This window comes from Canis lupus, chromosome 9 (assembly GCF_048164855.1).
Source record: "Canis lupus baileyi chromosome 9, mCanLup2.hap1, whole genome shotgun sequence".
NCBI lineage: Eukaryota > Metazoa > Chordata > Mammalia > Carnivora > Canidae > Canis > Canis lupus.
Window position 1 is genome coordinate 4,702,514 of NC_132846.1, and position 14,197 is coordinate 4,716,710.

The 14,197-nt window shown below is 52.8% G+C and overlaps 1 protein-coding gene across 4 annotated transcripts; it reads left to right on the forward strand.

Moving 5' to 3' along the window:
* The first annotated feature begins 1,237 nt into the window (after positions 1-1,237).
* REM2 (RRAD and GEM like GTPase 2) lies at positions 1,238-10,238 on the forward strand. Of its 4 annotated transcripts, none has more exons than XM_072837879.1 (6): positions 1,238-3,458; positions 4,751-5,092; positions 5,335-5,411; positions 5,919-5,966; positions 6,101-6,308; positions 6,669-10,238. In XM_072837879.1, exons 1-6 carry the CDS (start codon positions 3,356-3,358, stop codon positions 6,968-6,970), a joined length of 1,080 nt encoding a protein of 359 aa, XP_072693980.1. In that variant the 5' UTR covers positions 1,238-3,355; the 3' UTR covers positions 6,971-10,238. The 4 variants fall into 4 exon arrangements, with proteins under 4 accessions (XP_072693980.1, XP_072693981.1, XP_072693982.1 ...); XM_072837880.1 differs by having other exon boundaries at positions 5,338-5,411; XM_072837881.1 differs by lacking the exon at positions 5,919-5,966.
* Positions 10,239-14,197: the final 3,959 nt, after the last annotated feature.

The window sequence follows — 14,197 nt, forward strand, 5'->3', positions numbered from 1 at the left end:
AAGAGTGGAGGTGAGGCATTTGTTAACAGAAGCAGTCCCTGGAGAAGCAGACTCCCCTCAGGCTCGCCCTCACCCTTCCTAGCAGGCATGGTCTCTCCTTACCCTCTGGTGGAGGGGCCCTGCAGCCTGTCAGCATCCTCACACCAGCACCAGCTGCCTGTTCCTCCTCCCTGTGAGCAAGAGCCTAGGGAAGTGGCAGAGAGTGAATGTGGTACAGACCTGGGTTCATGGGATCTTGACCTGGGAAAGAGCCAGAATCTGTTCACTCCAGACACTCTCCAGAGATTGGGGAAGGGCGTTCAGAGATTCCCATCCTTGCTTACTCTTCCCCCGGTGAGCCTCCCCCAAGTGTCAACAGTCCTTATGTTTCCCTGGTGTCAGGCCCAGGGAAGCAGGGAATGCTGATTTCCATCCCCATCACCTGATCTGTGCCTCTCCCTTGCTCCTTTCTGCTTCATGGCCTCCCCAAAAACCTTCAGCAATAGCTTCATCCCTTGTACTGCTCCAGACCTTTTACCTCCTGGTGATATTTGTAACTTGAATGTGGACAAAGATTGAAGGTAAAAGAAGGCTCCTCCTGGTGGAATGCTTCAGAAAGCCAGAGGGAGGACCCAAGGGTACCCTGGGAAGGGCTTTGACTGGATTCCTGAGCCTGAGAGAAGTTTCTCTAGGTGCTGGGTATAATATGCTCTGGGAGGTGCAAGGGGTAACACCACTTTTGTCAGCCACAGTGAAGTCCCAGGTTGGTGAGGAGAGAGGATTAGCCTTGTACAGGCAGCATGGGGAAACTAATAAGAGAGTTCCACGCAGGAGAGGTGGGGCACTGGGGGGCAGTCAGTCAAGTTTTATTTGCACCAAGGCCTAAAGAGAAATGAGACCACCCTCACATCCTGTCAGGACAGAGACCCTGTCATCCAAAGTGCCCAATATCGGGGTGGGGGGAGTTCATGCCAAAGGCTCTGGCTATGGAGGAGGAAGGTGTTCTCAGCATGAGATGGAGATCAGCCTGGGAATCTGAGGTAAGAGCACAGACCAGAATTCAGTCCTTAAGAATTGACCTGAACCAAGCTCCAGACCCTGCTGGAAGGGGAGGGACCCCTGGCCACACTGCCTGGGGTGGTGGGAACACCAGATAGTTGGGTAACCTGCCTACTGCCAGATCCTTTTTCATGCCTAATGGCGACCCTCATAACAAGGCTGTGCCATGAGTGTTTTAAACCCAATTCACAAAAAAAATAAATAAATAAATAAACAAACCCAATTCACAGGTTCAGGAGCAGTCACAGAGGAGTGAGACTAGCCTGGCCTCTATGGAGACACAGAGCTAGATCCGGACTAATTCAGTTCCAAATCTCATCTTTGCCCCACTATTCCACAGGCTCTCCCAGTCCTGAGGAAGCTGGGACGGGCAAGCGCACAACTTCTTACCTGTGGGAGAAAGAGATGGTGGTTCAACATGAAACCCAGCCTGCTCCTATGACCCAAGGCTGGCTGAGTACTGCCGGGGTCTGCAGTCCCCTGACTCACCCTCACCTGGTTATCCTAGAAATTAATCCAACCACCTAAGTGGGTTTTCCAGATATGTGAAGCTCACCTCTTTACAATTTAAAACTTTTAAAACTAATTTTGGAAGGAAATTGTTCTAAACATGATGTTCATTCATCTTCAGCACATCTGAAAAAGAATGTGCATTTTTCTGGAGAGCTGAGGATAATTCTTAGAAACCAGTGGCTTCTCTATAGCAATGCTTTCAGAGGCTGTAACTGTATCAGGGAAGCTGTTTGCCTTTTTGTCAAATGCCCTCAGACCACTTTTTAAATGTTTGTGACTGCTTTAAAAGTTTTTTGTAGTGTTGCTTCCCCTGCTACAAGGCCACCAGGGGTCACTTGCCCCTCTAAATGTTGAGTACAGGGACATACTGAAACTAAGGAAGGACAAGTAGGCTGTGAGTGAGGACTGGAGAGTCTCTCCAATGAGTAAAGTGCATAAGTATGGTAGTTGCTCAGGAGTCCTTTCTGCCTTCCCTAGACCCCAAATGTCACCCTGGAATTGACCTCCAGATAAGTGGTCACTGCACATTAGTTCGAGATTTCTCTTTGTCTCTTCCATTGGAGGAGTCCACTGAATTTACCATACAGACTGTTCCCATTAATAGCAGACAGTTGGAATATTCAAGACAAAGAAGGCAGCACAGCAGATGAAAAACAGTCTTTGGTATTGGGAAAATCGGGGTGAGAATCCTAGTGTCCCCATTTTCCAACTGCATGATGGATCTGGGGCGAGGCTACCCACCTACCACTCTGCCTTCGGGTCATGAGGATGAAAGAAGAGAACGCAAGGAGGTGCTTAGCACAGCACCTGGCAAACATGGGGTGGGAAATTAGAAGGTATGTTTGGGTGCTTGCAGTGTCAGGAAGAAAGAGAGCTGGAACCTGAAGGGAAAAGGACCGAGGCAGAAAAGGAGCAGTAAAGCCATCCTGGTTTTCCACAAAGAGGCAGACATCATCGTGTAGCCCCAGAGGCCAAGTTGGTGCCCCAGAGAGCACAGAGAGTGGGGCTGGCACTGGGTTTGGGAACTTCTAGGGGACTTAGCTCCATCTCCTCCTTCTGTTCTCATATTAACAGTAGGTTAGGGGGCTTGGCAGGGCGACAGAGAAGGGGAGGCAGTCCTCACATGGTTTGCACCCACCTGAACCTAGTGACAAAATGAAGCTGCCCAAACAAGGCAGCCATCTCTCCTGCAGAGCCCCCGTCTGCCTGGGGGCCAAATTGGGAAACAGCTACCGTGGTGAGTCTTAGCCCAGAAGGGGTGGGATGGGGGAAGGAGAGGGTGATGGGGAAGTTTGGTGCCAGGGTGACCCTGAATCTCTTGGTTTCTGCCTCTAAGCCCTCCTTTTACCCACCGAGCACCCACTCTGAGCCGGACACTGGGCCAGGAGGCAGGGAGTCCAAGGACCAAAGACGCACAGTCCCGGTTCCTGGAGAAAGACCTCTCCGTCCCTGGGTCCTTGCCTCCAGCCGTCCTCGGCTCGCTTACCCACTGACCCCTCACCCCACTTCTATGAACCCCCGTCTCTTTCGCCCCTCTGACATCGTTTTGTTCAGGTCTTAACCAGACTCAGCAGTGTGTGTGCTCCCAGAGGGAAGCGACACAAAGGAAGGGGGGGGCACAGAAAGGAGGGAATCCCGCTGACATCACTGCTCATTAGCATGTGTGACCTCATCAGGGGGCGGGACAATTTCCCCAGGTGTCGGGGCGGGGGGAGGAGGGCATGGGGGTGGCATTTAAGGGAAAAGCTGACAGTGCTGCTGAGGGAGTGGGTACTGCAAGCCGCCGGGCTGCACACGCACACCGATGCACGCGGACCTCGACACTGACATGGACACGGACACAGAAACCACAGCCCTCTGCCCCTCCGGCAGCCACCAGGCCTCCCCCCCAGGGACACCCACGCCAGGTGAGGACTGAGCGGGGCAGGTTCCAGCTGAAACCATGGGGGTGGGAGCCGAAGCTGGGAGGTCACAACTGGGGGTTGACGGAGCTTGAACCCAAACAGCAAAGGGGAAGAGCAACTCAGGAGGTGGGGAAGCCTCCCGCTCACACCAGGCTGGGCAGGGCTGGGCTGGGGGTTGCAGGGGGGAGGGGGGCGGCGGCTAATCCCCCCCCTCCCATCACCTCCAGGGCTTCACTGGGGACACTAGTGCTTAGCCCCTAGGTCAGCCTCATTCCCAAGAGGCTGGGATGGGCAGGAGGGGTGGGGGAAAGGGAAGGGGCAGCCCACAAGCCTGGGAACCACGGGCTGGGGGCTACCCTGGGGACTTGTTGGAAGGGTTTCACTGGCCCTTGGAGGCCCTGGCTGCCAGCCAAGTATCGATCCTGGGCTATTTCCAGCCTCTCATCATCCCCCTTTGTTGTGTCTGTCCTTCTTCTTCCAGTTACCCTGACCCCATGCATTGTCACTCTTCCTCTTGCTCATGCTCCCGCTCTCTCGCTCTCTCCCCCACTCCCTCCCTCCCTCTTTCTCACCGCGAACAGAAGATTCTCTGGTACTCACGGGGACAGCCAGAGACGCAGGATTCTCACACACAACCATGCACTGGGGGATGGTCACCTACAGGGCCACAGGAAAAGGCAGTTCTGCTCACATGCGGGCAGAGGAACACCCAATGTGCACATCATACAGAGCCAAGGCCCTGCCCTGGGAAGAGACTCCCCACAAAGTTTTTGACTCTACCACTATCCACCCCCCAGAACCTGGGCAGCAGCTTCGGCTTCTTGTCCCCTGCACCCCTCCTCAGTGTGGGGATTACCAGTTAGTTGGGGAAGCAGAAGGAGTCAGGACCTCCTGGGAGAAGGAGGGGTAGCACCTCCCACCCCACCCCCCACCCCTGCTGGTCCCAGGGTCCCAGGGCCCCAGGCCAGAGGACTAGTCTGGGGGTATGCCAGTGTGTCACTGTGAGGCCTGAGTGGGTGTGTGAGTGTGTGCACAGGTGCGTCCCCTGCATGGAGGATGTTTTGAACAGGTTGTGGCTGGAACCACATTGGATAAGCCAAAGTTCAGCTCCTTTGAGCCTCACCAGTTCAGGCTTCCAGAAGAGTTTGGTTTTAGGGGTCAGACCAAATATTCTCAGCTCCTTCTGGCTCATGGTGGTCGACTGGAGCTCTGAGGCCAGAGCAGGCAGGATGGAGCCCTCTGCAGATGGCTAGGCATACCCACACTCACAGCTTCCTTCTCTTTGCCCCCCCCAGAAACAGATGCCACACTGCTGAAGAAGCGAGAGAAGCTGTTGGCAGGGTTGGACCGGGGTGGGCCACCCCCTACCCCAGGGGCCCCCAGACGAAGAGGCAGTATGCCTGTCCCCTACAAGCACCAGCTGCGGCGCGCTCAGGCCATAGATGAACTTGACTGGCCACCTCAAGCCTCATCCTCTGGTTCCTCTGACTCCTTGGGCTCAGGGGAGGCAGGCCTCACCCAAAAGGATGGCATCTTCAAGGTCATGCTGGTAGGGGAGAGCGGCGTGGGCAAGAGCACCCTAGCGGGCACTTTCGGTGGTTTCCAAGGAGACAGTGCTCATGAGCCGGAGAACCCAGGTATTTGGGGAATCCCTGCAAGGGTCAAGGGCACCTGTGGAGCCCTAAGTCAGGGATGGAAGAGCTCAAGGCATGAGCAGTCCCTGGAGGCCAGAATCTAAGAGAAGCTGCTCCAGTGCTTTCTGTGACAACCTCCCTGGAGGGGGTCCTTGGTGCTGGGATTGGAGGCATCCCTGGTTACCAGGTCTCACAAGTGTTGAGGAGCCTCCTAATGGGTTCTATCCCCTGTCCTTATTTCCCAGCAGAGGACACCTATGAAAGACGCATCATGGTGGATAAAGAGGAAGTGACTCTGGTCGTTTATGACATCTGGGAACAGGTGAGAACCTAGGAGAGCCGAGGGGGGGCGGGCAGAGTGTAGCTGAAGGCTGGTGGCACTGCAGGCCCTGGTTTCAGTATGTACTGGAATCTGACTTTCATCTTTATCATCTCAGAGAGCAAAGGCCAGCATCAATGCCCACACCATGGCACTGAGTGCCTGCTGTCTTTCTAGGATCTTCTGACCCAGAAGGAAGTTAGGATCTGAATTTGACAAACCCTGCAGCTGCGAGCCAGGCTGAACACCCCGAAATCGACCCCATCCATATATTTTCCAGCCTGAAAGAGTCTGATCTGACAGGACAAGAGCTCAGGGCTCTGGAATATCAGGGAAGGGAAAAAAAAAGTGAGGATTTGTGAATATTTGGACATAAATGATTAGTACATAGAAAGGAGAGGCCAGATTACATACAGCTGAAGAGCATTCATTTTTAAATTAAGAGCTTAAGCATAAGAAAGTAGGATGGGCTGCCGCGGTCGGTCTACCGTCTGTCCCCCATCCTCTCAGGTGGGGCTCACATCATCAACCACTCTCTCCTCCACAAACACACAACAGGTACGGAGATTCTGCCATTAACTAGCCCCGTGAGCCTAAGCGGGTGGCTGTTCCCTCATCCTTGAGATGCAGGTGCTGGACAGGTTGTCCAGTGCCTCTGGGCCTGACATTCCACCACTCTCTGCCCAATGCAGGGGGACGCAGGGGGGTGGCTGCGGGACCACTGCCTTCAGACCGGGGATGCCTTTCTCATCGTCTTCTCAGTCACCGACCGACGAAGCTTCTCCAAAGTTCCAGAGACCCTCCTTCGGCTGCGAGCTGGGAGGCCCCACCACGACCTCCCTGTCATCCTCGTCGGAAACAAGAGCGACCTGGCCCGCTCGCGGGAGGTATCCCTGGAGGGTGAGTACGCTGTCCCTCATGCATACCTGCACTCTCGGGGACCCACTCCCTTCCAGGTCGCCTTTTCTCCACAAGGCCCTTGGCCCTCCCGGGTGCACCAAGAATGGCCTTTCGCAGGCTAAGGGTAGACTCTAAATGCTTCACTCCTCACCTCGTCTCCAAGGCCCCTTTCTCTCTCGCGGCCGCACCACCACCGCCCTCCGCCGATCCCTGCCTTGCTCGCAGTTGCGAGAGATTCACTGGCCCGGGCGCCTCTCTACGGCCCGCGGGCGCCTCCCCCGAGCCCCCCCCCCCCCGCCCCGCCCCGCCCCGCCCCGGGTCCAGTGCCGCCCGCGGGCCTCAACCGGTCCCTTCCTGCAGAGGGCCGCCACCTGGCAGGGACCCTGAGTTGCAAGCACATCGAGACGTCGGCCGCGCTGCACCACAACACGCGGGAGCTCTTCGAGGGCGCGGTGCGCCAGATCAGGCTGCGGCGGGGCCGGGGCCGGGGCCGCGCCGGGGGCCCGAGGCCTGAGTGGGGCTGCCCCGACGGCCCCCCGCCGCCCGCGCGCCGCGAGAGCCTCACCAAGAAGGCCAAGCGCTTCCTCGCCAACCTGGTGCCGCGCAACGCCAAGTTCTTCAAGCAGCGCTCCAGGTCGTGCCACGACCTCTCCGTGCTCTGAGCCGCGGTCGCCATGGTCACGGCGGTCGCCATGGTCGCCGCGCCCTCCACTCGCCCCCCCGCCCCGCCCCGCGTCCTCCGCGAAGACCGTCTAGGAATTCAAAAACGCCCGGGACGCCCGGGTGTGTGGGCCGCGGCTCGGCCCCGCGGGTGCCCGGGCTGGCTGCCCGCCGCGGAGGCCTGCAGGGCGAGGACGCAGGCCGGCGGACGGGCGGCTTCGGGAGGGCAGGAGGGGCTACAGGCCCGCGAGCTGTTTTGACTTTTATTAAGTCGCGCTTGACCACCTCTCCCATAAAGAGATCCTAAAAGCGAGAACTGGAAAAGTACTTTGTAGACCCCTTTACGGCCCCCCAGCTTTGTACTCTGCGCGAATACGCCTCACCTTTAAGAAACCCTTAAAGGTAAAGACACGGAGACGCGTCTTTGAGACCACCTAAAACGTGCTGCTCTGAGCAGCGGCACTTGTCCACTTTGCCTTTAAGAGCTTCTTAAAGGCAAAGGCCTGGAAGCGCTATTTTTCAGAATTGATTCTGTGATTCACCGCCACAGCACGGCATTTCCCTTTCAAAGTTATTAAAGGTAAGGTTTGGACAGACTTTTGCCTTCAGATGCCATTGTGAAGAGCTGAGCTGGTGGCACTGCCCCCTCTGGCAGGGGCCCAGGAGGCCCCAGCAAGGGAGCTACCCTTCCCTTTTCAATAAAGAACTTTTCTATATTTGCTCATTTTGACTCTGTTCTCCAAAGCCCCACAGAAGGAACAGTCGTAGATGGAAACTGTTTCAGACAAAACTCAGGCCCAAAGGAGCAAGGTACCAAAATCTCCAGGAGGCTCCAGAACTTAGTCCAGGTGTGGTCCATGACAAGGAGCCACAGGGCCTTAGAGGTAACTGGGTCCACCCTACCCCTCTGCAGATGAGCAAACAACCCTGGAGACAAGTAAAGAATTGCTAGAGGTAATTTAGCAACTTAGTGACACAATGGGATGAAGTCCACAGACTCTAGACCTCATCACTTTATGGCATCTTATTATGCAGGGTCAGCTGGAGGCTACATGTAGCACTCAAAGCTACACCCAGCTATGTCCTGGGCTGGTTTCGGGTGAGGCCCACATCTGCTAGGGAGGCCTGTCAGCTGGGGCATGATGAAGATGGCCCGTACTCCCCTGGCAGGCCCCCACCACCCCAACTGTCACCTGCAAAGCCCGTGTGAGAACTGAAGCTGTCAGTGCCTCCTCCTGGGGACACCCACGCCTGCTGCTGCCTGAGCCACGAGTCTGAACAAAGAGAGCAGAGGCAGCAGCTCCCCTCACCCCAGACACACAGTACAGCTACTTGAGCACCTGAGGGCCAGGCCTCCACTCCACCCCACCCAGGTCCCCAGAACTCAATGGAAAGATGGATGAGATGTCTCCAAATCCTTGCAGCTGGGAAGGAGTCAAGGGGGACCAGCTCAGCATGGGTGATTATGAGACAATAATATAAATAATGACATTATCCTTAGGATTTTATTCCCTTTCTCTGTTAATCTTCTAATGACTATGTAACGTGTTACTATGTCTTTTATTGTGGAAGAAACAGTTTAAGTAACTTAACTTGCCTGAGGTCACTGAGCAACAGAGCAGGGATCTCATATCTGCTTGATACTTAATATTTTATCCAGATTTGCATTTGAGGTCTCCCTTCTAGTAGGAAAGGAAGAGGAAGATCACTAGAAGAAATGTAGGGGACACGATGGGCAGGACCATGGGCAGTAGCTATGGGGAGTAAGCCAGGTCTAAACTCTAGGGGGACCATGAACAGAGGCACTTCATAATGTAAAACCCAGAAAAGCACACTGGGCCCATAAAGGGACAGACTGGGTTGAAAGCTCAGGGACATTAAGAGGAGGGGTAAGAGATGAGCATGGAAAACAAGGCTTGGAACTCTACTTTCAAATATCTTCAATGGCAGGCAAAGAAGTTCGTGCCCCAGCCTTCAGGCAGTGAATCACCAAAGGTCTTTGAGTATGAAAGTGACATGATCAGGATGGTCCTTGAAGGAGGCAGGGAGAGGTGTGCATGGATGGGAGCAGCAGAGGCAAGGCCTGAGAAGCTAAGTTTAGGGGGCGATTAACAGTAATACAGAGGGTAATGAAGAGCCATCCCGAAGGGAAATGACAGTGGGCAAGGAGCGGCACCATGGGTATGAGTCAGGATTGGTGGAATTTGGCAACTGAGTGGCTGGGTACAGGCAGGAGTTGCAAGTTGTAGGAAGATGGTAAGGAACTGGAAGTTAGGGGACAGAGGAGAAAGTGGGTAAATGACTCCATTTTGGAGACACTTGAATATGAGACACTAGAAGAACATCCATAGGGAGTTTCAGCAGCTCCCTGAATAGCCAGGTCTGAAATTCAGAACAAGTTAGGGTGAGAGACACACATATGAGAATAACTCCCATCAAGATAGTAGTAGAGGGGGGATCCCTGGGTGGCGCAGCGGTTTAGCACCTGCTTTTGGCCCAGGGCGCGATCCTGGAGACCCAGGATCGAATCCCATGTCGGGCTCCCGGTGCATGGAGCCTGCTTCTCCCTCTGCCTATGTCTCTGCCTCTCTCTCTGTGACTATCATAAATTAAAAAAAAAAAAGATAGTAGTAGAGGGCCACTCCGGGTGGCTCAGCAGTTGAGCATTTGCCTTCAGCTCAGGTCGTGATCCCGAGGTCCTGGGATGAGTCCTACATCAGGCTCCCTGCAGGGAGCCTGCGTCTCCCTCTGCCTGTGTCTCTGCCTCTCTGTATGTTGCTCTTTTTTCTTTTTTTTTTTAGGATTTTATTTATTTATTCATGAGAGACAGAGAGAGAGAGAGAGAGAGAGAGAGAGAGAGAGAGGCAGACACACAGGCAGAGGGAGAAGCAGGCTCCATGCAGGGAGCAGGACGTGGGACTCGATCCTGGGTCTCCAGGGTCACGCCCTGGGCCGAAGGTGGCGCCCAAACCACTGAGCCACCCAGGCTGCCCTGTATGTTTCTCATGAATAAGTAAAATCTTTTAAAAAAAGATGGTAGTAGATAGGAAAGGATGAGCTGTAGTCACACAGCACCCCAAGCTCCGTCTGATGCACTGCTGTCATTGTCTTGAACATCTTTGAACAATGAACCCTGCATTTTTATTTTGCACTAGGAGCCACAAATGATGCTAAGGGAGGCACTAAGGGGGGAATACAATCCGGCTGGGATCCTTAGCCTCAAACCACACATGGGCCTTAGGGGTCTGTGATGTTTGTGAAGTGGTACAATTGGATGTTTGTGCAGTCACAAACATTTGAGAAAAGGGTTCACGGATTTCATCAGATTGCCAAAGGAGTCTATGACCCAACAAATTAGAAACCAGGATGGGTACTGATTGCTGCTGGGAAGGGGAGCTGGGTGATGGGAGGTTTACTTTTCATTGTAAGTCCTTTTTTTCCTTTTGATTTTTTTTTTTAAGATTTATTTATTTATTTATTCAGAGAGAGCAAGAGAGAGGCAGAGACACAGGCAGAGGGAGAAGCAGGCTCCATGCAGGAAGGCCGATGTGGGACTTGATTCCGGGTCTCCAGGACCACACCCCGGGCTGCAGGCGGCGCTAAACCGCTGTGCCACCGGGGCTGCCCTTCCTTTGGATTTTTTTAAAAAATTTATTCATTATTTAAGAGAGGGAGAGTGAGAGAGAGCATGGGGGGTGGGCAGAGGGAGAAGCAGGCCCCCCACTGAGCAGGGAGCCCAATGCCAGGCTCTGTCCCAGGACCCTGGGATCATGACCTGAGCCGAAGGAAGACTTCTAACCAACTGAGCCACCTAGGCGCCCCCGTTTTGAATGTTTATGGCCTCTATTACCTGTTCAAAAATTAAATAATTTAAAACAAAACAAGGTCTTGATGTTGCAGAGAAAAAAGGGAGACCAGAGGGAGGGTCCTGAGGAGAAGCAAATGACAAAGTTGGAGATGCAGCCTCCACAAAGGCAGCAGCAGAACCAGAGTTGAATATGTAGCAGTACTGCCAAGGGAAGAAGACTCTATTTTTTTTAAAAAAAGTGCACTCTATGCCCACAGTGGGCCTCAAGCTCTCCACCCTGAGGTCAAGAGTATCATGCTCTACTGAATAAGCCAGCCAGGAACCCCAGAAAGAGGGCTTTTCCAAAGGAGGACTACAACCAGTGGTCAAATGTGGCCAAAGGGGAAGATGAGGGCAAAGGCCCAGTGCCTTTCATGTCTGAAGCTATTGAAATACGTCTATTGAAGATGGTGGTGGCAGGGCCTCCTCCATGAGGGGTGCCACACACACCACAAGCCTCCCTCCCCCTAACTCAGCCAGCCCCATAAGCCCAACCCATCTGCGTGTTCCCTCCAGACGCCTACAGGAACAAGCTCAGAACAGACGGCAGCTGAAGCCACGCTCCCGCCAGACTTGGAAGATGGGGTCTTCACTGAGAGCCAGGCCATTCTTCCTCCCTCTGATGGAGGCACAATAGCAGCAGGCTGCTGATCTGGGCTGGTGTGAGAGATCAGCACAGGGCCAAGGGGCCTGAGCTGTTTGTGCCAGGCAATGTCTTCTCTGCCCTTGTGCTCCTCTTAACCGCTGCCGATTTTGCTTGTGCTCCTTTACTAGCTAGTCCCCACTGCCCCCGGCCTACAAGGCCTCCTCACTGGCCAGGAGTGTGTGAACTGTGTGTGTTCTGCCATGAGGGGTCAGAGGTGAGGCTAGTCCTGTGTCTTGGAGAGCATCTCTCTGCTCTGGGCCTCTGCTCCGAGTTGGTCCTTTAATGCCCTGCCATATCTAACCCTCTCTAGAGAGACTGGGGCAGGGTCTCTCCTCTTCTGAAAGCCTGCTGGTCCTGGAAGAGCATTTCATCAGTCTTCTGGGTTAAACCCTCATGCCCAGAAAGTCCCTTCATACATCTTTTTATTAGTCTACCATGATTCCATCTACATCAGTCTAAGTCCATTTTTCCTGGACATTCATCCACAAATACTTGTTCCCCTCAAGTATTGCCATATACCAGTCACTGTGCTGGGCCCTGTGGGAACAACAAATACAGGTAAGACACTATTCCTGCCCTCAGGGAGCTTACAGTTGAGCTGGAGAGATGGGGCAAGGTGGTCAACAGCAGCAAACTGGACTACATTTTGACTCTAATTATCTGGGGGCTACGTCATGTGCTCTAAGAATTATGAACAGAAGAACCAGAATGTGAAGACAGATTTTAGGAACTGGCCTTGAAGGATATATGCAGGCTGTAAATAGATGGGGGAAAGAAGAAAAACACTCCCTGTGGTGAAACTATGTGAGCAAATGCACAGATGTGAGACATGGTAGGCAGCCTGCTGCACGAGATAAAGACCCTCTCTGTACAGCCAAGTTGTCAAGGGACCCCCAAACCAGATAAAAGCATTCTGCTTCTTAATCTCTTATCTTCTTGGTGACTCTGATGGATATGCTCAAGATCCTTTGTCATCTATTGGAGTCTTTTTTAGGAAATCTTTACCCCCAAAGTGGGGCTCCAACTCACACCCTGAGATCAAGAGTTGCACCCTCCCAACTGAGCTAGCCAGGTGCCCCTCATCTATTTGACTCTTGATGCCAAACTCCATGGCTTGGTGGCTTTGTGGACTCAAGATCCAAATATAAACTCAGCAGGGGCCTTGTAAGCATTTGTTAGCACTCTGTCCCACTGTTTTCTGGATGAAGAAAGTCACTCTCAACCACTCTGCCTTTCTGGACCTTAGTTCTCCCAACTATAAAGTGAAGGGAACAGTATCTACCTTGTAGGATGGTCATGAGGACGAAATGCAAATGCAGATATCTAATTTGTCAAGCATGTAAGTGAGCCATGGACGTAATGTTTTTCTACAATCTGTGTCCTGGTCCTTTATTCAGGCACCCAGACAACTTGCTAACTTCTCAAAGTACAGCAGCACCCTGGAGACACAAATCTAAGGGGCACCTGGCTGACTCAATTAGTAGAACATGTGACTCTTCATTTTAGGATTGTGATTTGGAGCTCAGGAGGGGTGTAGAGATTACTTAAAAAAAAAAATAAAAAGAGGGATACCTGGGTGGCTCAGTTGGTTGTCTGCCTTGGGTTCCAGTCATGATCCTAGGGTCCTGGGATGGGGTCCACATCGGGCTCCCTACTCCCCGGGGAGTCTGCTTCTCCCTCTTCATCTGCCCCCCACTCCCACTCATGCTCTCAAATAATAAAATCTCTAACAAATGATAAAAAAAAAAATTTTTTTTTAAGTTGTCATCCACTGAGGTCCAACTTGCCTCCAGAGTAACCACTGTAGATTACCCCATTATTGGATTTGTTGTTTTGAGGATTAAGGGAGGTAGAGATTGGCACTGGAAACCTAAGTGACGGTATTGTATTGCACAGGTTTCTTTTTGTTGTTGTTGTTCCAGTTATAATTTCTTTAGACAGAGGACCTGCGCTGATTTAAAGTATTTCTCTGAAAGGAAATCGTCAGAGCTCTAGAGACCAAGGAGGGCAGGTGCTATGGGACACCTGGGTAGGTGAGGAGGGGCACTAAGCAAAGGCCAGTAGCTGAGAACATTGTGGGGTTTCCTTGGCCAAAGCAAAGGGCACGAGGCACACTGAAGGTACCTACGGTACCTGATGGCGTGGCCAGGTAAAGAATCATCTTGACTTTTTGAAGCCATTCGGTTGTTATCGGATTTATAATTTCGGGCACAAAAAGGGACTAAGCCAGTAGGACTTGTTTTTCTGAAATCTAGGCTGCTTGTGATCCAGGACCTTGTAAGCTTGGGACTTCAGTCTAGGAACAATTAAGATTTACCTTTACCATTGCCTCATCCTCACTACTCTCTCTGCATATACCAAGCATGCTCTGAAGTTGGGAGATGAGGTCAGATGGGATGTCCAGTGTGTGGGTACCGAGAGGAATGGGAATAGTGATGGCAGTAGCAATGACAAGTAGTAATGACAAGCTCTTAAGTTCCAAGGCCTCTTCATGGATCATTTCATTTCAACCTCACACTGTCCCTGAGACAGGTACTAGAGTTAGCTTTTCCTTTTCACAGATGAGAAGTCTGTGGAGTCACAGAAGTGATAGAACAGCCCAGCTTACTCAGCTGGTTTTTGACAGAAGAGCAATCTGAACCACAAGGTGTTGCTCCAGAGTGTGACCAATCTGCTAGAGGGTGAAGGTCCCCTGGCTTGCATGGACTCAGGAGTTCAGAAAAGGCTAATTTTCAG